The 23680-nt window shown below is 44.3% G+C and overlaps 1 protein-coding gene across 2 annotated transcripts; it reads left to right on the top strand.

The window, feature by feature from the left end:
* WRNIP1 (WRN helicase interacting protein 1) lies at nucleotides 1-21280 on the top strand. Of its 2 annotated transcripts, XM_008158881.3 has the most exons (7): nucleotides 3-1077; nucleotides 3243-3434; nucleotides 4221-4462; nucleotides 12966-13195; nucleotides 17100-17255; nucleotides 19214-19293; nucleotides 20506-21280. In XM_008158881.3, the coding sequence occupies exons 1-7, from the start codon at nucleotides 259-261 to the stop codon at nucleotides 20779-20781; spliced, it is 1995 nt and encodes a 664-aa protein (XP_008157103.2). In that variant the 5' UTR covers nucleotides 3-258; the 3' UTR covers nucleotides 20782-21280. The 2 variants fall into 2 exon arrangements, with proteins under 2 accessions (XP_054577546.1, XP_008157103.2); XM_054721571.1 differs by lacking the exon at nucleotides 17100-17255 and having other exon boundaries at nucleotides 1-1077.
* Nucleotides 21281-23680: the final 2400 nt, after the last annotated feature.

The following is a 23680-nucleotide window of genomic DNA, read 5'->3' as shown; positions in this document are numbered from 1 at the left end:
TCCCGCTTGCAGCGGCGGAAAAACGGTGCGGAGGACTCTCCGCGAGGCGAAGCGCGAGACGCCGCCGGAGGCCGGCTGAGGGCGGGCCGCCCCGGGCAGCTTCGGGCGCGAAGCATGAGCGGCGCCCTCCCCCGGCCGGCTCGCTTCCTGCCGCCTCCCCGAGCCTGGGTCGTGCGGTGTGGGGCCTAGGGGCGGGCATCGCGAGCCCTCGCCGTGCGTAGGGGCGCTGCGAGCGCGCCAGCGAGGGCAGCAGCCGCCATGGAGGTGAGCGGGCCGGAAGACGACCCTTTCCTGTCGCAGCTGCACCAGGTGCAGTGCCCCGTGTGCCAGCAAATGATGCCCGCCGCGCACATCAACTCACACCTGGACCGCTGTCTGCTGCTCAACCCCGCGGGGCACGCGGAGCCTGCGGCCGGGCCGCACGGACCCGGGGAGCGGCCCAAGGGGCTCTCGCCTCCCGGCCCCAAGAGGCGGCGGCTCTCCGAGAGCTCGGCGCTGAAGCAGCCGGCCACCCCGACGGCGGCCGAGAGCAGCGAGGGCGAGGGCGAGGAGGGCGACGACGGCGGCGAGACCGAGAGCCGGGAGAGCTACGATGCGCCGCCCACGCCCAGCGGCGCCCGCCTCATCCCCGACTTCCCGGTGGCCCGCTCCAGCAGCCCGGCGAGGAAAGGCTCTGGGAAGAGGCCGGCCGCTGCGGCCGCCGTGGCGGGGAGCGCGTCTCCGCGGAGCTGGGACGAGGCGGAGGCGCCGGAGGAGGAAGAAGCGGTGGGCGATGGCGATGGGGACGCGGATGCCGAAGGCGAGGACGACCCGGGCCACTGGGAAGCCCCCGCCGCCGCCGCCGCCGCCGCCTTCGGGGCCAGCGGCGCGGGCCGCGCGCACTCCAGGGCGCTGGCGGCCGAGGAGATCCGGCAGATGCTGGAGGGCAAGCCGCTGGCCGACAAGATGCGCCCCGACACGCTGCAGGACTACATCGGGCAGAGCAGAGCTGTGGGGCAGGAGACGCTGCTCAGGTCTCTCCTGGAGACGAATGAAATCCCCTCGCTCATCCTGTGGGGGCCGCCGGGCTGCGGCAAGGTGAGTGCCGCCTTGCCGGAAAGTTTCCGAGCCTGGATGGCCCCGGCGGGCGTGGATCTAACGGCCAGAGAGCCGCGGCGTGGGCCGGCCCCGAGGAACCGCCCGTCTCTGGACCTTGAGGCCTAAGAGCGCTGGGCGTCAGGTAGCCTCTGAGCCCGGGCGGGGCCTGCCCCACAGGTGTTGTGATGGATGTGAAAAAGGCACACCCACCCAGATCCATAAGACACGTTTTCTGTCGTTTTCAAAATGAGAATTGGGTGAATTCATAAATTTACAAGAATGTATGGACTGTTAGATTTAACCTACTTTTGTGTTCCAACACCACATTAATGACCAGATTCTTAAGGAAACAGCATGCTTCAAATTGCAGAGTATGTTACATTTTTAGGTATACGGAATCAGTGTTTAAAAATTTTAATTCCTATTGTGCTTCCTTCCCTTCCATCTAGCTGTTAATTTTATCAGGCTGATTTGTATTTATCTCTGAAACTACTTAACAAAACTAGTATGAACACTTTGCCCTGTGCAAGTCATTTCCATCTAGAATTTCCATAACTGCCTTCGTAATGCCATGTATTTAGAGAAAAAAACGGTGCTGTATTTTGGTGTCCAGTTCTGTATACCTTCTTAGGAATTACCACAAGTCCAAAGGAGGACAGTTAGGATATTAGTGTCTAGAAAACATGTCATTGGAAGAGTGCTTGAAAAATAGTGGAGTGTTAAGACTGGGGGGAAAAAAAAGAGTAGGCTGGGGTGTTTAAATATGTGATTAAAAAAAAAAAAATCCATAGGAAGAGGGAGAGGAATGAGCACCAGTGAATGAAAGGCAACATTTAGGTTCAGAGTCAAGGGGCTCTGAGCTTTCATGTTCAGACTCCTTAGTACACCAGAACTTTTATGATTTTTCTCCAGTTTTTCTTTCCAGCTTCATCTCCCACAACTTAATCGCATCTCCCTTTACCCCAGTTCCTGAAATGCATGTTCCTTTTGTTGCCTTGTTTGCAGTCATACTTTCCCTTTGGCCAGGTGTAAATTAGATGTAACCCAAGTAATGTATTACCATGGTGGTGGGTTTAGTTGTTACTCCATTTAGAGGGGATTGAGCAGTAGCAATTTTATTAATTGTCCATGAGTCTTAACATCATGAGAATGGCTGATCAGCTGTTGATGGTCTCATATGACAAGAAAAGTCCCCAGGGAGATGATGAGTAGGGTGAACTCAGAAGATGCTGGACAAAAGATTTAACAGGCTATATTCCTCAACGTAGTGGTTGGTGATTGGTCACAAGCCTATATATAGATATATGTGGCTTGGGAGCCAATAGGCTGGAATTTGCTGAAGAAGCAACCTCAAATCTATTGGTGCTATACAACTTTTTAGAAATTAAAGTGCCACCTTTCCATTTAGGGGCAAATTTGACTCTCAGGTTAAACAATCTTCTCTTTTGCTTTATCCCCATCCATATTACTGTATTGCTAACAATAATGTTAATAAGCATATGCAAGTTTGTAGAGCACCGTTAAGTGCCAGGCACTGAGCAGTATTTTCCTTGGATCTCTATTGTTTTCTGGTAAGTACTGACATGCTCAGAGTGCTGTTTCACCTCCTTCCAACGTAGACATTCAGAAGTATTATGCAGTCATATTAAATGCAAGCTAGTTGTCATTTGTCTCTCAATGCAAAGGCTAACTCTCCTCTCCTAAGCTGCAAAAGGTTCCAGTTGTGGAATTGATGGAGTCTGTGGTCCCTGCACTTCAGTTGCACACCTAGTTCTTCATCAGTAATGTTTTCTTGGCTGGAAGAGATCACAGCTGTCACCCAGGCTCTACTAAATCAAAACAGCTGTTCTTTTTACTAGGATTTCAAAGATCTTAGACTCCCCCCCCCCCCCCCCCCCAAAAAAAAAAAAAGGAATCAAATGGGGTTAGGTACAAAGAAGGAAAAATCAGGATTAGCCTAAGGTTTAGCTACTTTCCTGTTTGATCCATGACTTTTTAAATTTCTGATAATGTGCTATGGTATTTCAGATTGTGTCTATGCTGCTAAGCATTTTTCAGAGGTCAAGTTGCTTGGTATATGCTTATGTTGATGGTGTTTGTACCCATGGGTGCTTTTTTCTCTGTGTCTGATCAGCTTTTCAAACTGTGTGTGTCATCTTTTCTAGACCACATTGGCTCACATCATAGCCAACAACAGCAAGAAACATAGCATAAGATTTGTGACATTATCTGCAACAAATGCCAAGACAAATGATGTACGAGATGTCATAAAACAAGCTCAAAATGAAAAGAGCTTTTTCAAAAGGAAAACCATACTTTTTATCGATGAGATTCATCGGTTCAATAAATCTCAGCAGGTATATTAACTTTTCTACCTTTTGGTCATTGTAAACATTAATTAAATAGAATATAAAGTATGTGAGATCACTTTGAAAAGCATTAAGCACTATACAAATGCTAGCGACTGTTGTTATCATTATTAACTGTCTACAAAGAAGCACAGGTTGCCAACCCATCTCTTTAGCTAAACTTTTTTACCTGATTTGACTCTATCATTAAGTAGACCCTTAGAGTTATAACTGGATGTTAGCACTACAGATTTTATATTGGATCATTGACTCACCTTGGCATTTCCCATTAGCAGCATCTGGTGGTTACATATTCACTGATATATATATATATAATGTATATTTACTATGTTTATTAGGAAGAATAACAATATGTCCTGAGTACTTGCAGTGGAAGAAGATTTTGGAAATACTGTTTTTGTGTTCTCTTAGACTTCTGTAATTACATAGCTGCTATATTTAAGCTATTTCAGTTTGGCCTTGGGATAGAAGATACTTTTCTAAGTAAATAAATCATTTATATTAAAACTAGAGTAGAAATCTACTTTGAGCTGTTATTCTACCAGCAAGAGACTGGACTTGGGCATTGGCATTCCAGAAGATGTGTTTTAGGCTTAAAAAAGCATTAGTTGTGTTCTCTTGCTATTGCATCCATATTCAATATTCATTGACTATAAAGCTGCTATTCCTGAAATCAAAATTAGGAAAAGGAAGGAATGGTTGGCCAACTTACATAGGATTCTGCAGGTTGTCGCTGACTGGAATCAATGTCTTCTGCTTTCCTCCCATGATTAGGATACGTTCCTTCCTCACGTGGAATGTGGGACAATCACTCTAATTGGGGCGACCACAGAAAACCCTTCTTTCCAAGTCAATGCTGCTCTTCTGAGTCGCTGTAGGGTTATTGTTCTTGAGAAGCTTCCAGTAGAGGCAATGGTGACTATTTTAATGCGAGCAATCAACTCACTGGGCATCCACGTCCTGGATTCCAGCCGTCCCACAGACCCTCTGAGCCACAGCAGCAACAGCAGTTCTGAGTAAGTTGACTGTTCAGTATCCTGGAGTAACACACCTCCCAGAGAATCCCCTGGCAGGGGTCCAGAAAGGGCTGGACAGCAGTAGGGAGAGAGTGGGGACAGAGAAGAAATGTTGATCAAGTAATGAAAACAGAAGAGAAGGGAGTGCAAGTATATCTCTGCAAATATTTTCTTTTAAGAAGTTTTGTAGTTTATAATGGCTGTATCTATAATTCTTCGAGCTTTAACATTGCTTTGCCTATTATTTTAGTTTTGGGGTGTTTGCTTTTGTGCTTAGAGATTTGGTTCTTTACCTAGCACACTTCTTTTAAGTCTTGGAAAACTATGGGAAGCCTTATTGATTATCTTCTTTTATGGAATAGATTTAATTTATAATTCTTTAGAGATTTATAATCAGATTCCAATTTTTTCTTGCAGTTTACTTTTAAAAATATTAAGTAAAAATTAATGTAAATGATACCATAAAATCACTTAAATCATTTTAGAATGATTTTTGCATTCCCTAAAGTCAGACTCATTTTCATGGAATTAAAGTGATTTTAACTGAAAAGACACATTAGAGGCTGTTCCTTTCCTCTCGGTGATCTATAGTTGTATATGAGTGCTACGTTGGTCCTTAATTCACAGGTCCTATATCATGGATAAGCAATTAGATTACTTCAGTTACAGATTTTCATTTCTTAATTTTAGACTGTATTCTTCAGATGTCCCTGATTCATGTGTCAGTTGAAATATTGCAGTGGAACTTAATCTGGTGTGATGAGAGGCTAATGCCTGCCTCTTCATGCTGGGGACCCCACAGCTGCCGATGCCTGCCCTGGGGCCAAGATCTGGAGCCACTCTTCTGTGAGGATTAAGTACAAGACATAGGCTCAGGGTATAGGTTTCAACAGTCTCTCCCTATATGTCTGGCCTCTCCCATTTGCTCCTGTCTCAGATATAAGAGGAATTATGCTATATCTCATGAAAGACCTAAAATGTGGCGAAGGACCCCCAATCGGAACAAAGTCACATCATTTTAGAGTATAGTTGTGATGGGATAGCCATCAGAATTGTGACCAAGAAGATATATGGAACTGCTGGTATCAGTCAGGTGTACTCAGACTTAGGAGCCCTTTGTATGCTGGGCACTTGTTTTTCTCTCTCCCAATCACTGCCATGCCGATATTTAATGAAATGAGGACAAAAGAGCCATGGAGCTCATCTTAAAAAGGATTTCTGCGTTTTAACAGGATTCCCACGTCACTTGCATGCACACTAAAATCTGAGAGGAGCAAGTGAAACTAAGAACTGTATACAAAAGTGAGCTGGTGATCCTTTTCTTTAAAAAGCGATTTTTTATTGATTTTAGAGAGGAAGGGAGAGGGAGATAGAAACATCAATAATGAAAGAGAATCATTGATCGGCTGCCTCCTGCATGCACCCTACTAGGGATCGAGCCCTGCAACCTGGGCATGTGCCCTGCCTGGGAATCGAACCATGACCTCCTGGTTCATAGGTCAGTTTGCAACCACCAAGCCACACCAGCTGGGCAAGTCAGTGAATCTTAATCTGTTAAAATTGCTTCCAGTCAGAAAACACCTTCTCTCACCAGTAGATCGTTTACTGCTCCATTACCACTCATTTAGAATTGATCCTAACTATGACTTCTTTTCATTCTTCTGTTTACTTTCTTATATCCTTTACCTTCCTGAGAAGGCTAGGAGGACAGGAACTTTTCCTTCTTGTTCATATCCCCAGCACCCAGCACAGCACAGCATATAATATATGTTTAACAAATGGTTTGTGAATGAATAAATAAATCGTACCTTTTAATATGAGAGAAATAGTTTAATGGGGTTTTTTTGTTGTTGTTACTTTTTGTATAATCCAGGATAAGGGATAATTGCCCCATTGCCCAGGTATCAAGAATCCTTTAATACTACTGTCCAAGCAAACTAGCAGCAAGCAGAATGAAATTAAAGATTATTAAGCTTAATTTATTGGTCTGCTTGTTAGAAATTCTGACAAGAAGTTAAGTTGGGAGATATCATAGGCCATAGGAAGAATTATTCCATTACTAGTGAGTTCCTAATAGAAGTACCTGGCCACCCCAGTTGCCATGGATCCTTAATAGTAGATTGTGTTCTCTTTCAGTTTTAGTTCAAATTTTACTTTCAAATCCCTGCTGACTGACATTTACTATATATACACTATTGTAGACATAAGGTAGATTTGGTTACACTAAAATCTAGTGGGAAGAAAAGACTTTTGACCCCAAGTAATTACTCTCTCTCTCTGGAAAGCTATGAGAGTACATTTGTATTCTTATATTTTGGTGTCCTAGATAACATCTACAACATTTTCAGAGAAATCCCAGACTATTTAAGGTTGTGCATGAGAGGAGCTGAGCAGGTACCAAATCTGGAAAGTAATCAAGCTGATGTTTACACCATCCTTTTTTTAAAAAATGTATTTTTCCTAGAGGCCTGATGCACGGATTTGTTCACCAGTGGGGTCCCTCGGCCTGGCCTGCAGAGATCGGGCTGAAACCAGCCCTCCAACATCCCCCAAGGGGTCTTGGATTGTGAGAGGGCGGTTCTTGGATGACACACCTCAGAATCAGGCTCCCTCCTCTCTGGTTCTGGGTGTGTCACCCAAGTCACGGCAGCTCGGCAGCTCCTGCATTGAGCATCTGCCCCCTGGTGGTCAGTGCATGTCATAGTTACTGACCAGTTGGCCAGTTGCTTAGGCTTTTATATATATAGACTAGAGGCCCGATGCACGAAGATTCGTGCAAGAATGGGCCTTCCTTACCCTGGCTGCCGGCACCACCTTCACTCCTGCCAGAGCTGCCTTTTCGCTCCTGCCCGGAGCTGCCTTTCCGCCTTCCCACACTGCCCAGAGGCCTGGAGCGGCTGGGGTGGTGCGGAACGCCTGCGTCCCACCCTGCCCCTGGCCGCTTGGCACCTGCGTATGCAAATTAACTCGCCATCTTTGTTGGGTTAATTTGCATACTCACTCCTGATTGGCTGGTGGGTGTTGCGGTACGGTCAATTTGCATCTTACTCTTTTATTAGTGTAGGTTGATTTCAGAAAGGAAGGGAGAGGGAGAGAGAGAGAAACATCAATGTTGAGAATCATGATTGGCTGCCTCCTGCACTTCCCCCACTGGGGATCAAGCCCACAACCCTGGCTTGTGCCCTGACTGGGAATTGAACCATGACCACCTTGTTCATAGGTCAACACTCAAACACTGAGCCACGCTGGCCAGACCCATTCTTGATTTTACTTGAGGAATTGTGAATTCTTATGCAGTATATACCTGTATAATATAAATTCTCATTAGCATGAGATAAAAGTGTTCTTATTTCTGTTTCCCTCCTATATTTAGTCTGAAGGTATAAAAAATGCAGCTTCTATCCAGTTATCTTTCACAGTATTTTTAGGGACATGGGCTCATCTTTCTGCTCTACCATTTGAGCACAGGGCTTCTACCTCAAGTCCCAAGGTAACTGGTTACTGGAAATCTAGCTGTTATATTTGCACTCCAGACAACAGGAAAGAAGAGCGGCCAAAAAATAGCATATCACCTCCCTTTCACCCTCCAGCTTAAGTGTGACATCTGCAAAATAGTACTCTATGTATACTCAGTTGTGTTTTGGTTGTGAAGAGAATGATGGAGATAAGTGGTAATTTATGTTGAATTATCTATCCCATAGTGTCTTTGGTTTGTATGAGTAATCAGTTTTCATGTATTTGCTCTCTAAACATTTTTGTCATTTGGTACAGTAAAGCATGTTATCTGTGCTTTGAGTTAATTTTAGAGGCCAAGAAAAAAATCCATGGTCTATTGTCTGATGAGCTTGCACTGTTGAAAATGAGAAGGTAAACTAGTGTTTACTTGCTGTTTTGAAGGATTGTAAATTCCAGATCATAGAACACGTGCATATTCAAAAACACCCATAAAGAATCAGTTGTTTGTAGGCCAGATAATAGCCCATAAGTTTGTGGACATGAAGAGAGTGATATGGAAGTCTGTAATTGCCGTATTACTGTCTAACTAGGCAGAGTTCCAAGAATTGGTTGAAAGAGGTGAAGTGGCTTCTGTCCTGAAGGGAATGTGTGCTGGTTTGACTTTGAGATGGGGGCTTTTCTCTGATCATCTTGAGAGGAGATCCCAGACAAGGTGGCCCCAAAATGAGGTGTCCCAAAATAAGGTGGCTGTGAGATTGAACGGTAGAGCAACACAAGCATAGAAGTCAGAAGGAGTTGTGGATTTTAATAATTTTTCTTAAAAATGTTTTGATATAAAGAAAAATGTTACATTAATATACATTATTAAAGGATGACATAAAAACACTGGCAACTAGAAAGAGATCTCGGGGACCTTGTATTCTCTTCCTGTGGCTGCTGTGCCAAATTACCACAAACTGTACCTTAAAAGAATAGAAATTTCTTCTCTCACAGTTAGGGAGGTTTGAATCTGAAATCAGGCTGTTGGCAGGTTCACATTTCCTTCAGAGACTCTAGGAGAGAGTCCTTCCTTTCAGATTCTGATGACTTGTGGCATTCCTTGGTTTGTGGCAGGATTGCTCCAGTCTCTGCCTCCATCTTCACATGGCCTCCTCTGTGTGCCATTATACTCCCTTTTACTGTTTTTTATAAAGACATTTGTCATTTGTCACCCAGCTTGAAGAGAATAGAACCAGGTTTTGAAGTCATGTTTAACTACTAAACTATCTCAGATGTTAAAAGGAATCTGGGTATGAAGTTAAAAGGGTTACTTACTATTTAATATAAGTTAAAACTGCTGCTAGTTAGTATTAATATTCTAACCTTTTTCTGTTTCTTTGTGTAAAGGCAACATTGTATTAATTTGTAAAGTATTAGGGACTGCAAGATTTCCAGCTGTAATTTAGCAGGAGTGCCTCTTAGCCAGATCTACACATCACATTGACCAGGGTTGCATCTTGACAAGACGTGCTCAGGGTCTGTCCCTGTGAGTTCAGAATCAGTACATGTGTGGTAAGATACACGGGCTGTACTTGGGGAAAGTTCTCTGTAATCTGATGCACATTCCTAGTAGAGGACCACTGCATAACAGTTGTTACCCTATCCATGGAATGTTTTGCTTTAGTGAAAGAGATTCACAGAATATTGTTTTGTAATTTAGGGAGAGTTTAACTGAGTCTTTTGTTTTGCCATGAAACAACAGGTACATTTTTAGAATCTCACTCCTTCAACTTAAATATTCAGCCATCTCAATAGAAGCCTTCAGATCCCATGTTATTCACCAGAAAAACAATGGGCAGAAAGATTCACACCCTTGAAAGAAAAAAAGAAAGGAAAGAGCTGTCTTTACAGCATGCTTCCCATATTCCTGCTAAGTCCAAAGAATTTTGCTTCAGTTGGAGAAAGTAGGCTGTCTTTATTTCTAGGTCTTATTAACTAGAAATATGATCTTTTCCAAAGCATTTATTTCAACCTTTTTTTTAGGTAGAACCCTTTGAACATCCTATACAGTGTTCTTAGTAGCACATTTTCAGTTGGGGATTTGTTTGACCATCGTGAGAGCCATCAGTAATCGCTTTTATTATTTGACCAGAACTTCTGGAAGATTCATTTGTATTTTTTAAAAAAAAAAAACTAACTCATTTTGAACGTTGGGTGAAATTTGGAGTGTGGTTCATATTGAAGGGAGGAGGAATGGAGTGGGAGCTTAAGTGGAAGCACTCAGCTCTGGCTTTATTGTGGCAGCACTCATTCTCCATGACTTCAACCCTGATTCACAAAGGTAATGATGGAATAACTTGGACTTTGGTTAAGAGTTTAACCTTTTGCACTTGGATGTCGAGTGTGACTTGACACTGTTAGCATCGGTAGCAGCTCGAGAAAAAAGCAAGCGAGTGCAAAGGGTTAAAAATTGAAGGAAGGATCCTATTTTCCAGCCACATACAATTCATACCCATTCTCAAAGACTTATTCACTGTGTGCTATCTATAAATCTATGAAACAGTCTATGAGTTGTCTTATCTCATATGTAAAAGGGCCTGCTCACTGGTTCTATATGGGGACTCCATGGAAATGGGGCAGGATAGTAGATCCTAGAGTATTAAAGGCCCCACATTTTTTCTCTGTCCCACGAGCATTCTTGTCTCTATACAAAGGACAAATTCATAGAAAGATTTCTACCAAAATACTAATGTTAAGGAAATACAGCAATAAGTGACTTTTACCCCTATTTTAAAAATCCTATATAATCCTATATAATAAAAGGCTAATATGCAAATTGTCCCCTCAACCGTTCAACTGAAATTTGACCAGGGGGCAGGGCTGGCCGGCCAACTGCCAGCGGCCCCTCTCCTCAGTGGCCCCTCCCCTCGGCCTGCGGTCCCATCTGCCCCAATTGGGGCGGGCGGACGGACCCCATCTGTGCACAAATTCATGCACCGGGCCTCTAGTCCTATCTAATAAAAGAGTAATACGCAAATTGACTGTCACTCCAACACACAAGATGGCCGCCCCCATGTGGACACAAGATGGCCAGCAGGGGAGGGCAGTTGTGGGCGATCAGGCCAGCAGGGGAGGGCAGTTGGGTCGACCAGGCCAACAGGGGAGGGCAGTTAGGCATTGATCAGGCTGGCAGGGGAGTGGTTAGGGGTTGATCAGGCTGGCAGGCAGAAGTAGTTTAGAGGCAAGCAGTCAAGCGGTTGGGGCAATCGGGCCAGCAGGGAGGGCAGTTAGGGGCAACCAGGCTGGCAAGGGAGGGAAGTTAGGGGTAACCGGGCCAGCAGGGGAGGGCAGTTGGGGGCAATCAGGCCAGCAGGGGAGCAGTTAGGCATCGATCAGGCTGGCAGAGAAATGGTTAGGGGGTGATCAGGCTGGCAGGCAGAAGCGGTTAGGGGCAATCAGGCAGGCAGGCAGGTGAGCAGTTGGGAGACAGCAGTCCTGGATTGTGAGAGGGATGTCCCAGATTGGAGCGGGCGCAGGCTGGGGCTGAGAGACACCACCACCACCACCCCCCCCCCCCCCCCCGCTCGTGGTGCGCAAATTTTGTACACTGGGCCTCTAGTCTACACTAATAAAAGAGTAAGATACAAATTGACCGTACCTTCGCCATGCCCACCAGCCAATCAGGAGTGAGTATGCAAATTAACCCAACAAAGATGGCGGGTTAATTTGCGTATGCAGGCGCCGAGCGGCTGGGGGTAGGGCGGGACGCAGGCATTCCACACCGCCCCTGCCCCTCCGAGCCTCTGGGCAGCGTGGGAAGGTAGAAAAGCAGCTCCGGGCAGGAGCAAAAAGGTGGCTCCAGCCGGAGTGAAGGCAGTGCCGGCAGCCAGGGGAAGGAAGGCCCATTCTTGCACATGTCTTCATGCATTGGTCCTCTAGTTTAATGTAATGTACATTTTATAAGTAAGTAATACTTAGAGTTCTGAGTACATTGTTTTTCAAAAATTTATTTGTTAAGAATGTATACGTAGTATGATCCCAATTTTGTTTTAAATGAGATGTAAGGTTTATGGTTGAAGGGGTGGATGGATCAAAAATGAAATTCAACAAAGACCATAGTAGCTATTGTTATCTCTAGGTGGAAGAGATAACAGATTGGGAGGGGGTGGGGAGCTATACTTTCTATATTGTAATTTAAAAGGAAATAAATGTTTCATTCTAAAATTGTGGGAAAATTAGTTTATTCATTATTGTGCAGATATTGAATCCCTATTCTTTTAGAAACATCGATGAGAGAGAAACATTGATCAGCTGCCTCCTGCACACACACACCCCCACTGGGGATATGCCCGCAACCAAGGTACATGCCCTTGACTGGAATCAAACCTGGGACCTTTCAGTCCGCAAGCTGACGCTCTATCCACTGAGCCAAACCAGTCAGGGCCTGGCAGAATCTTTTTGACCTCTACTACTCTACACACTTAAGGCGATTAATACCCACCTGGAAGTGTACCCCAGGCCAGAATCCCAGAGACCTGCTTCCAGGTGCTGCTCTGCCCAGCATAACTGGATACCTGGTTTGGTTTTTGTAAAATGAGAGAATTGAGCTGTGATCGGGAGCCTTTCAGAACTAGCTTTCTGATGTGTTGCCACCTCTTCCCTGTGTGGGGAGTGGTCTGAGCATACCCATGTTGTCAGGATGTGGCCTGAGTGTGCAGCATGTTTTCTGTACATCATAATGAGGCACTAGTGTTTTTGTAGTTTTCACTGTTCTGTAGGATAGAACCATGGAGACCACATGTCCACGACAACTTTCTAAAACTTCTGTGTCTTTATACATGCTTCTGTGTATGTGCTTATCCAGTGACTTACCTTCATGACTCAAAGTCAGGTCAGTTTTCAGTCTCAACAGTATTAAACCATGTTAACAATGTAAGTTCAAAATAGAGCAGGAATCTTGAACATAAGATAGCTTTTAGTGACCTTGCTAAGAGTTTGCTAGGATGTGCTATAGAATGAAAGTTGTGTCATATCAGCGTGACCAAAACTAACGCTGGTTGTGTTGCAGGCCCTCCGTATTCATAGAGGATAAAGCGGTAGACACTCTGGCTTATCTCAGTGATGGGGATGCCCGAATTGGACTGAATGGACTACAGCTGGCGGTGCTGGCCAGGTTAAGCTCCAGGAAGATGTTTTGTAAGAAGAGTGGGCAAGCCTATTCTCCCGGTAGAGTTCTGATCACTGAGAATGATGTGAAGGAAGGCCTCCAGAAGTCTCACATTTTATATGACCGAGCAGGTAAATAACTGAAGTGTGGAAAAAATGAACTAAGTTGTGTGCACACACCCTCACTTCCAGACTTCTGACCTTCTTCTGGGTACAAAGCATGAATGTGTTTCTCAGTGGGATCTCCAGGTTGGTCATAGTCCTAAACCTTACACTCAGAGTCTGATTTCAAAGCTCCAGCTTCCTGAGCATCTCTAGAGAGCTACAGAGCAGAAGCTGTCCTGATGAAAACTGAGAGGGCTTTTGGGGTTTGAAATTGCAGGCTTCAAACTTATCTTATAAGGTAGTTATTTCTCCATTATTCACTGATGGCACCTTTTAGAAGACAAGCATTTTTAAAACCCATACATTCAATTAACAGTAATTCTTGAGATAATTTATAATGGCATTAAATAACAGCAGGACTCTTGAAATAAGTGACTTATTTTATTTAATGAGAATTAAAATTCTTTAATTTCTAGTGTCTGAACTAAAGATTAAGTTTTATTTGGATCTTGATGCTTTTATTTTGAAATAGCTTTCTGAAAAATTTAATTTTGCTTTGTACAGTTACCTGTTTTTGTAGAACCACATTTACAGATATCAGTTCTGATACCAGCTCTTATTAAATTCGTGAGTTGGCAATATTAAATATCATAAGCACAGCACATTTGTATCTTTTTATAGAAGATGTGGGTGAGGCAGCACACTGTAGATTAGCCTGGATGTTTCAGGCTTGAGTATCTGTGCGATTCTGGATATTGCAGTAACAGGAATAGAATTTCCACACCTTGGAAAGCTCTGCTGGAAAGGGAGCTGATGATTGAACATTCCAGAGATCATGGAGGCTGCACCATGTCTTTAGTAGTATTTCCAAATGCCTTTTGATGTTGGAGAGGACTTCTTATTTGTTAGAGAAGGGTGGGGGAGTTTAAGAAGGACTTTGGTTCTAGGCACTGCCTCCTGGTGAGTGAGCAACCTGTGACCTTGGGGAAGTGACTGAAGCTCCTCAGCCAGTGGGGACAATAGGGTGAAATGGGGATGGGGTGGCTGACAAGCAGGCAGGACACATCAGAGGCCTTTAACAACAGTCCTCTTTACTTTCTGATGTGAATGTGCCTCTCACCAGGTACTTCTCTCATGTCCCGAAGGTCTCCAAAGGCCTTGAATGTCATGAATGCTTGGAAAATCTGAAAAGTAAAGCATTCTGGATGTAGAATTTCGCATTGGAGATGTGAACAAAATTAAAAATTTTAAGAGGTAAAAATAGTCCCACATGCTGGACTCTCCATTGTTTCTTGGGGGTCCCAGCAACAGTGGTCTTTTTTTCTACTTGGAGGTGTCATAAAAGTGACTTTATTTTTATTAGACCAACTAGAACTGTTCTTTCATATTTTATCAGTCCGTCACTTAAAAAACAGAAAGCTACCATTTAACATAACATTAGCTAATATTGAATCTCAGTATTTTATATACATTGTTTTAATTCTTAAAATAACTTTAGGAGATAACTTAAAATTATCCTCATTTTACAGATGGCAAAACCTGCCTGAATTCACAAAACAAGTGTTTAAATTCATCCTCAACTCCAGGTCTGACTGGTTCGGAGGACTATGTCCTTCCCCACTGGCGGTGCTGCCTCCATGTCAGCCCCTCCTCACAGTCACCAGTCTCACTGCTAGAGCAGGTCACTCATGCTGCTGACACTCATGCACATTCACACGTACCTACTCATGGACACACACACAATGGATGCCAGACATGTCCAGTCTTCTGGTCCTGCTCCTTGGGGATAACCTTCTCTATAGCTCTTTGCTGCCCTAGGAAGAGCTGGAGCCATGGAAGCCACTGGAGCCCCGTCTTGAGAACCCACACAGTCCACAAGTCTTACACCCCAACCTGCCCCATGCGAAATCACTGTGTATAGTCTGTCTGCTCCAGAGTGTATTCAGAGACTTACACAATTCAGATCCTAGAGCATCAGGCTGCCCCATCAGTAGGGTGATTGAAGCACTGCCCTGGAAGTCTTCTGGCTTATACTTTGGGGTCTTTTTTAACTCGGGTGAAACAAAGACCCTTACTCCCAGGATTCTAATTATTTATTTTACTGTCTTCTATTATTGTTGGACCCAATAACTAGCTCAGATAATTTTGCATCAGAATGAAGAAATTTCCAAGTGAGAACACATTCTCTGCCATGCATTAAGGTCAGAGTTCTGCATAAATAATATGAAATTTTAATTTATAAAGCAGTATATACTAAAAGCAAAAATGAAGCTAACATAGAATAATGATCTAACACATGTTTCTATAGTGCTTACTCCATATCAGGCATTCATTATTTAATACAACCCTGTGAGCTAGCTCGTCTTATAATATCCATTTTACAGATGAGAAACCCCAGGAGGTATAGAGGGTCAATCACTTGCCCAGTTACATAGCTAATACGTTTGGTGTTCAAACTCAGGCAGCTTGGCTCCAGAGCCCAGGTCTTAACCATCTTGCCTTTTGTTGCTGACCCTCAGTAAAGATATAAGAAAGTGAATAACCTCTGTGGCAGGGAGGGTCATTGCCAGCTCCTTATTTACATCTGACAGGGAGTGAAGTAGAGGTGGCTGCTGCCTTCTCCATGTCCATGAGTCATGCACTGTCTGGCCCCTTGCCATGTCCAGGCTCAGCACTGGAAGGGCTCAGCACAGGGCCAGCGTCCAGGAGGTGGGCAGAACCATGTGAGTTTCACCAGGACACTTTTCCAGCCAGTCTCCGTGCCACTGTGACCTAGTTGAGGAAGCCCTGGGACAGGCAACAACTCAGTTTGTCCACAAAGGTCTGGCAGCTCTGCTGAAACATGGATCTGCCTCGGTGCTCCTCTGAAAAGTGGGAGGGGTTCCGTCACCCCCCTCAACCCCCATTCGGCCTCACCTGTCTTTCTGTCTTTCTCGTCCTGTGCTCTTCAACGGAAGGCTGTCACTTTATCAGCAGAGTCTGTGGCCCGGACTTGCCTGGGCCCAGATGCTGTATAGAGCAGGTCATGGTCTTGTTGGCCTTGGCTTGAGCACAGACCAGATACTTATCTGGAAGGACTGTTTCTAATAAGAATAACACTTCTCTCTCAGGAGCAGCATGCCCTCTTCTCAAATTTAGGGAAGAGATGATGGTCAGAAAATAGTGAAATTTGTGCAGTTGTAAATGTTTAGCCATAATTTTCTCTTCTTAAATATGTTTTCCTAAAGCACATTTGACTGATTTGTTGTCCTGGGTTAAAAAAATGGGTAAGACCAAGTGGTGAGGGAGAAGGGCTGCATGCTTTCAGGTTGAGAGCTGTTAGCCCCTGTGTCCGTCCTGGGATCCTGCCACATGCACATGTGTTCCACACCAGATTCAATGACCACAGGCTTCAGATATCAGAAAGGCAGCTGGACGTGACACCGAGGAACACATGGGCTGTCACAGCTGTTCTTGCCACTCGGCTCTTCTGTTTATGGGCTACATCCAGGCCTGGGGTCAGTTCTCCAGTTGCCAGGAAGCACCAGAAGCCAGCACATCGCAGTCGCCCTCTTCCCACTCATGGCTCTGGCACATCCACCAAGGTCTGTGAGGACCACCTTTCACAGTGAATGTCCCTCCCTTTGCTTAGTGTGGGCTCCCATTCAGTGTGAACAACCACAGGTGTCCAGCAGCCTCCTGCTCTGACGACTGGGCTACCCAGGTTACTGCACAGGCCTGCTCCAACTCCCACACTAGTGGCATGTGCCCTCGCCCTGAGCAGTGCGGAACAGCCGACCACACATGCTCCTCAGCTTTGCTAGGCACTGTGGGAGTTTAGGCTTTCCTAAGTCAGCCAGTAAGCAACATAGGGCTTGGTGGAGCCTCCTTTGAGCCCTGAGGAGTCCCTCTTTCTGCCAGTAACTGAGCAGGTGCTTTCTGTGGTGTCCAGGAGAAGAGCACTACAACTGCATCTCTGCTCTTCATAAGTCTATGCGGGGCTCAGACCCGAGCGCCTCCCTCTACTGGCTGGCACGCATGCTCGAAGGAGGAGAGGACCCGCTGTATGTGGCAAGAAGGCTGGTGAGGTTTGCCAGTGAAGACATAGGTGAGTGTGATAGGAGGGCCCAGAGCCTGAAGCCCATGAGGGCAGGGTGGGTGGAGCGACGGTGGGTGGAGGGCAGGGTAGGTTGTTGTTTGCACCATGTGGGACAGGTAAGAAGAAAAGAGTGAAGTATGAACTCGATGTATTCCTTAATGTTGTTTGTGTGAGCTTTTGAGTGTCTGTGTTCCTAAAGTCACCATTCTGTTCCCTCTTCAGTGGTGTTTTTCATTACATGAGTATTGAAATCTAAGAAATATTTTAAATTTGCTTTCCAGTCAAGTGTTCAGGTTTTTATTGGATTGCTTCTGAGATAGAAATGGAAGATTCTGGCCACTGTTTATTTATTTTATTTATTTTATTAATTTTTTTAATATATATTTTATTGATTTTTTACAGAGAGGGAGGGAGAGGGATAGAGAGTTAGAAACATCGATGAGAGAGAAACATCGATCAGCTGCCTCCTGCACACCCCCTACTAGGGATATGCCCGCAACCAAGGTACATGCCCCTGACGGGAATCGAACCTGGGACCTTTCAGTCTGCAAGCTGACACTATCCACTGAGCCAAACCGGTTAGGGCTCTGGCCACTGTTTAAAGAAAAAGATTAGAAAGATGTTTCCTTGATGTTAGTAAAGGTTTCATTTTATTTTACTTTTTTTGTTGTTAATCCTCACTGAAGGATATTTTTCCATTGACTTTTATTTTTTTTTTTAGAGAGAGTTGAAAGGAGGGGAAGAGACAGAGAGAAACATTGATGTGAGAGAGACACATCGATTGGTTGCCTCCCACACGCACCCCAACCAGAGCAGGGGATTGAGCCTGAAACTGAGGTATGTGCCCTTGATCAGAAACAAACGCGGACCCTTCAGTCTGTGGGTTGATGCTCTATTCACTGAGCCAAACCAGCGAGGGTGTAACTTTTATTTTTAATGTATCCATCCTGTGACTGTCTTCATGGTCTCCACTCCTTATGTATTACTTTTCCTACTAGATAGAATGGAGATTTTATCCCTGAGGAAACAATTTTATTTTATTTCTTTATTGATTGAGGTGTCACATATTTGTCCTCATCCCCCCATTCCCATCCCACACCCCTCCCCACGGATGCCCCAACCCCCTGTTGTCCTTAACCGTTGGTTAGGCTCATATGCTTGCACACAAGTCCTTTGGTTGATCTCTCCCCCCTACCCCCACCCTCCCCAACCTTCCCTCTGAGGCCCGACAGTCTGATCGATGCCTCCTTGTTTCTGGGTCTGTTCTTGTTCATCAGTCTATGTTGTTCATCATTTCCCCTAGATGAATGAGATCATGTGTTACTAGAGATATACTTATAAGAACCGAATGTGAGACGAGCAATAATAGTTATGCTGACAGGCAAATGAATCAGTCTGTAGTGAGTTTCTTTCTGGACCAACAGTTCTTTTGAGACCCAATTTCAATGTCCACCAGTTCCTTATGTGTACATGTCGGCACTGACTTTTCAGCTCTGGATGGTGGACAAATGGCGGTAATGCAGGTCTGACTCCCTCTGGTTTGGTCTCGCCCGGACCCAGGTGCGCGCGGCCTCACCCGGTCCCGGGATCCAGCCTCACCCGGACCCAGGGGCGCGTGGCCTCACCCGGACCCGGGCTCCAGCCTCACCCTGACCCAGGGGCGCGCGGCCTCTCCCGGACCCAGGGGCACGTGGCCTCACCCGGGCCCGGGACCCAGCCTCATCTGGACCCAGGGGCGCGTGGCCTCTCCCGCCTGAGGAAACAATTTTTGACACCACACAGTAACCATTCAGTAACTTTGTCTTGAATAAGCTAATGAGATCAGAGAAAAGTCTGTCCATTCTGCTAAGTGGGATTTTTTTGGTCAGCAGTCTATAAGCAGTGACAGTCTCAGGTCTCGGCAGCACGTAGACAGGTCAGGGTAGGTGTGCATTGTGTCTTACATCTTCCTTTCTCTCTGTGTGCAGGTCTGGCAGACCCATCCGCATTACCACAAGCAGTGGCTGCCTACCAGGGCTGTCACTTCATAGGCATGCCTGAATGTGAGGTAACATCTTCAGCTCAGCTCCTTTCTCTTGTACTGTGTCCCCTTGGGGATTTACATATATAGGGTATCCCAAAAAATCTATACACACTTTAACACTTGATAACTCACTTAATTTTCACTGCTTTGTAGGTTTAACTGCTTTGAAATAATTGGTGAAGTCAGACTAATCTTTGAACAAAGAAAAGTTATCCTAAAGTGCCACTAGACTTTTTTTTTTTATGGAGATACATAAGATATTAAGTTTACAGTATAAAACCAGCAACAGTCAGCAAATTGAGGGTACACAAATACTGAACGAAATTATTCTTTTTTTTTTTTATATATTTTATTGATTTTTTATAGAGAGGAAAGGAGAGGGATGGAGAGCTAGAAACATCGATGAGAGAGAAACATCGACCAGCTGCCTCCTGCACACCCCCTACCGGGGATGTGCCCGCAACCAAGGTACATGCCCTTGACCGGAATCGAACCTGGGACCTTTCAGTCCGCAGACCGACGCTCTATCCACTGAGCCAAACCGGTTTCGGCATGAACGAAATTATTCTTAATGTTATCATCAGGGCCTGGACCACAGCAGTCATCAGTTTGAAAACAGGCATCTTCATTTCTATAGATTCTTTTAAATTTTGAAAATGAACTGTATGTTAATAAACACTGACTTTATAATCATTCAAAGTGTGTATACATTTTGAGGGGACACCCTTCATCTTCTGCCTTCACCATAAGTTAATTTGTGGGCGCACTGAAGAACTCCTTATTTAACTCCCATTTTATAAGCTTAGACTCGAGAGATAGGGGATCTTGGGTGTTGACAGGTCATGGTTTCAAACTGCTTCCAGTCGCCTGAGGTTCAGAGGAAGTGCTCAGAGTTTCCTGGGGGCTGAAGTGTTGAAGCTGAACAGGAAGTCTGTGCAAGTTCACCCACAAACACTCCAGCTTCGTAGCTATGTTTTATGTATTGGGGTTTTAAGAAAAACTCCATTTAATAAAAAGTTCTTCAGTTTAAAAAAAGAAAACCACAGGTCTGATTCAGCCTCTCCTCATGTAGGAATTTCTTCTTTCTGTCATAGGTGGTTGTCCAGACTAGAGGCAGAAAGAGGAGTGATAAAAGTGTGGTGTGAATCTTCTCAGAAGTAACTAAAGGCATCATAGAGTATTCTGCAAAACAAATTTTCTGGTACCTTCATAACAAAACGTTTCCTTTTCATCTAGGTGCTTCTCGCCCAGTGTGTAGTCTATTTTGCCAGAGCCCCAAAGTCTATTGAGGTGTACAGCGCCTACAACAATGTCAAAGCCTGCCTGCGGAACCACCAGGGGCCTCTGCCCCCCGTCCCACTGCACCTGAGGAACGCACCAACCCGGCTCATGAAGGACCTGGGCTATGGCAAGGGCTACAAATACAACCCCATGTACAGCGAGCCTGTGGACCAGGAATACCTGCCCGAAGAATTGAGAGGAGTGGATTTCTTCAAGCAGAGGCGATGCTGACTCTTTGAGGCTATGACAGCAGAAGGATGTTACTTTCTTTTCTTTCTTTTCTTTTCTTCTTCTTTTTTTTTTTTAATAGGAATGGCCAGAAAGAGAGTAAATGGATTGTGAAGTTGGTTTCCTGGTAAAAGTTAAAACAGCCCAACTTTTTGTGCCAGAAATTTGAGAGTTTCTTAAGTGGAGGCACAGCCACTTCAGCTAAGTGTGTAATGTTGAATTGTGTTCATTTGCACTCTGCAATAGTTATGTGTTTGGAAGGGTCTGGCAGCTTTGTGCAATGAATTAATGTTATAAGGAATTATCTATTTTGTCATAGTATTTAAATCATAATGTCATTTCAGAATTCAGTTCTGTAGGATTTTTTTCCCTTTAAAAAATGTATATTCTGGGTAGTTTTAATTGGTAAAAAAATGTAATTGTGATTTAATACTGCATAGTGTTCTGGGGTATTTTTTTTATATGCAAAGGTCTTATGAGCCAATAAAACTATTTCAAAGTAGTCTTCAGTTCGCTCCTGTTTTTCTCACCTTGGATGCCTAAGTTCCAGCGTCTTGTTACCATCACATTGTGGGTAAATACTCTAAAAGAAAATTATCGTAGGTGAAATTGGAAAGCTTTGTATTTTTTTGAAAATTTTAATTTCTTAAAGGAATACATATAATTTTAAATTGCTTATAAAAATCCAGTTGTTTGTTCCATTTCTCCCTGCTTCCTCCAGTTTCTTCTTGCAGCTCTGTTTCTAAATAATACAGGAGTTTCACTTTAGTGTTTCCTAAAGTTAAATGTCTGACATAGAGAGAGAACTTAGTTTTCTTTGTGTCTACTGTTAATTCTTTTCAAATTCCTTAATAGCTATTTTGCACACATTTCCACAGAGATGGCCCGATCAGTAACCCATCGGTTCTGTTTCCGCCCTGGGTGTGATCCCTCCTGGGCATGCCACTTCATTTGTCTGGAGTGTTTCCCAGCTCTGTCCTGGGACTTCCTCTGCCTGCTCCTTTACCAGGCTGGAGGGCAGTGCGGTAGCACTCCCCAGGCCCTGTGTGTGAACCTCCCTCTGCAGTCTGGACGGGCCATGTTTAGTACCCCCTGTTCCTTTGCTGTCATCCTGGAAATATCCTTTGGTTCGGCCTGTACCACATCTGATTGCAGGATCCTGTGCTTCCCTTCCTGCTTAGGTGACGCGCATCCTTATAGCAGCTTTAAGGCATGGGAGGCAAAATATTTTTAGACTTGGAGTGTCAAAATCTTCAGACTCATCTGATAATTTGGGAATAAATTCTAGGTCAGAAATTATTTGTCAGTTGTCTGTCTCTTCCCCACATTGCTGTTGAGAAGTTAGATGACATTCTGTTTTATGACCTCTGCAAGCTTATAGAATCCTCTTTCTGTTCCTCATGTTTGGAAAGTTTGGAGTAATTTTACTGGTCATTTAGTGGCCCTTTCAATCTGGAAATTCGTATCTAGTTCTAGGATAGTTTCTTTTTTCTTTTTAAATGTTTTTATTGGTTGAAGAGAGGAAGGGAGAGGAGGGGGGGTAGAAACATCAATGATGAGAGAGAATATTGATTGGCTGCCTCCTGCATGCCCCATACTGGGGATCAAACCTGAAACTCGGGCATGTGCCCTGACTGGGAATCCAACCATGGCCTCTAGTTCATGCTCAACCACTGAGCCATACCAGCCAGGTGGATAAATTATTTTTAATTCAATAATATTAAGTGCCTGCCTTATGCTGTTCACTCTTGTTGGGAATGTATCAGTGAACAAAAGAGACAAATCCTATGCTCATGAAACAACAGGATAAATAGTATTTTAATATGTCAGTTAATATTAAGTGCTAAGGAGAAAATAATCAGGATGGCGATAGGGTCGGGAGGTGGTGTGGTTGCAGTTTTATTAGAGTAGCCTAGACAGGCCTCATCAGGAAGGTGGTTATTTGAGTCAAGAATTAGGAAACATGAGTGTGCCATTCAGATATCTAGGTCATTCCAGGCAGAGGGAGCAACAAGCACAAAGCCCTGGGAGGAAGGTACCTGGCAGACAGTGTCCAGTAAGGAGACTAGTCATGGGAGAGGGGTCAGGAGATGATGGGGGTTTGGATTATATGGAACCGTTTTGTTCATGGGAAAATGTTTGGCTTTTACTCATGATTTCTAGCAAAAGAGTGCCACAATGGGACTTGAAGTTTATAAGGGTCACCATTGCTGCCATGTTGAGATAAGATGGTAGGGGGCTGAGGTGGGAGATGGGAAATGAGAATTTGCTGTATTGAGGGAGAGGTGATGGAGGACGAGTGCTGGTAGTGGAGATTGTAAGACATGGTTTGATACAGTAAAATTTGGTGACAGGTTGTATATAGTGCGAGAAAGAGGACTTAATGATGGCTGCCATTTACTGAGAATGTAACAAGTAACAGCTTTGGCATGGACTAATTTGAATCCTCAATAACCTAATAAGCAAAATGCTATTTACATTTTTAGGGTAAGGACATTGGGGCACAGAAAGGTTTAATCTTTGCTCAGGATCGCCCAGCCAGCTGAGGTTTGAAGGTAGGCCATCTGATGTGGAGCCCACGTCACCTATGGATTCTTCTTACCTTTCTGGTCCTTCTTTTTGTAACTCACAGTACTGAGGTTGGCCCTCCCTCAAACTGGTCTCTGTATATATTTCCCATTCTTTTGTCTTTTTGTTCCGCTTTCTGGGAAATTTCCTCAACATTATATTTCATTACTTAATTTTGCCATCATCATGTTTTAAATTTCCAAGAGTTCACTTTTCTCTTAATGTTTCCTTTGTTGTTGTTTGTGTTTATTTACTTATTTTGTGACTGCTTATCTCCCTGACAATACGTTTTTCATTTTCTCCCTACGTACTCTTCTTTCCTCTAATTGTTTTT

The sequence above is a fragment of the Eptesicus fuscus genome, chromosome 9 (assembly GCF_027574615.1).
Source record: "Eptesicus fuscus isolate TK198812 chromosome 9, DD_ASM_mEF_20220401, whole genome shotgun sequence".
NCBI lineage: Eukaryota > Metazoa > Chordata > Mammalia > Chiroptera > Vespertilionidae > Eptesicus > Eptesicus fuscus.
This window is presented reverse-complemented; position numbering and strand designations above follow the sequence as displayed.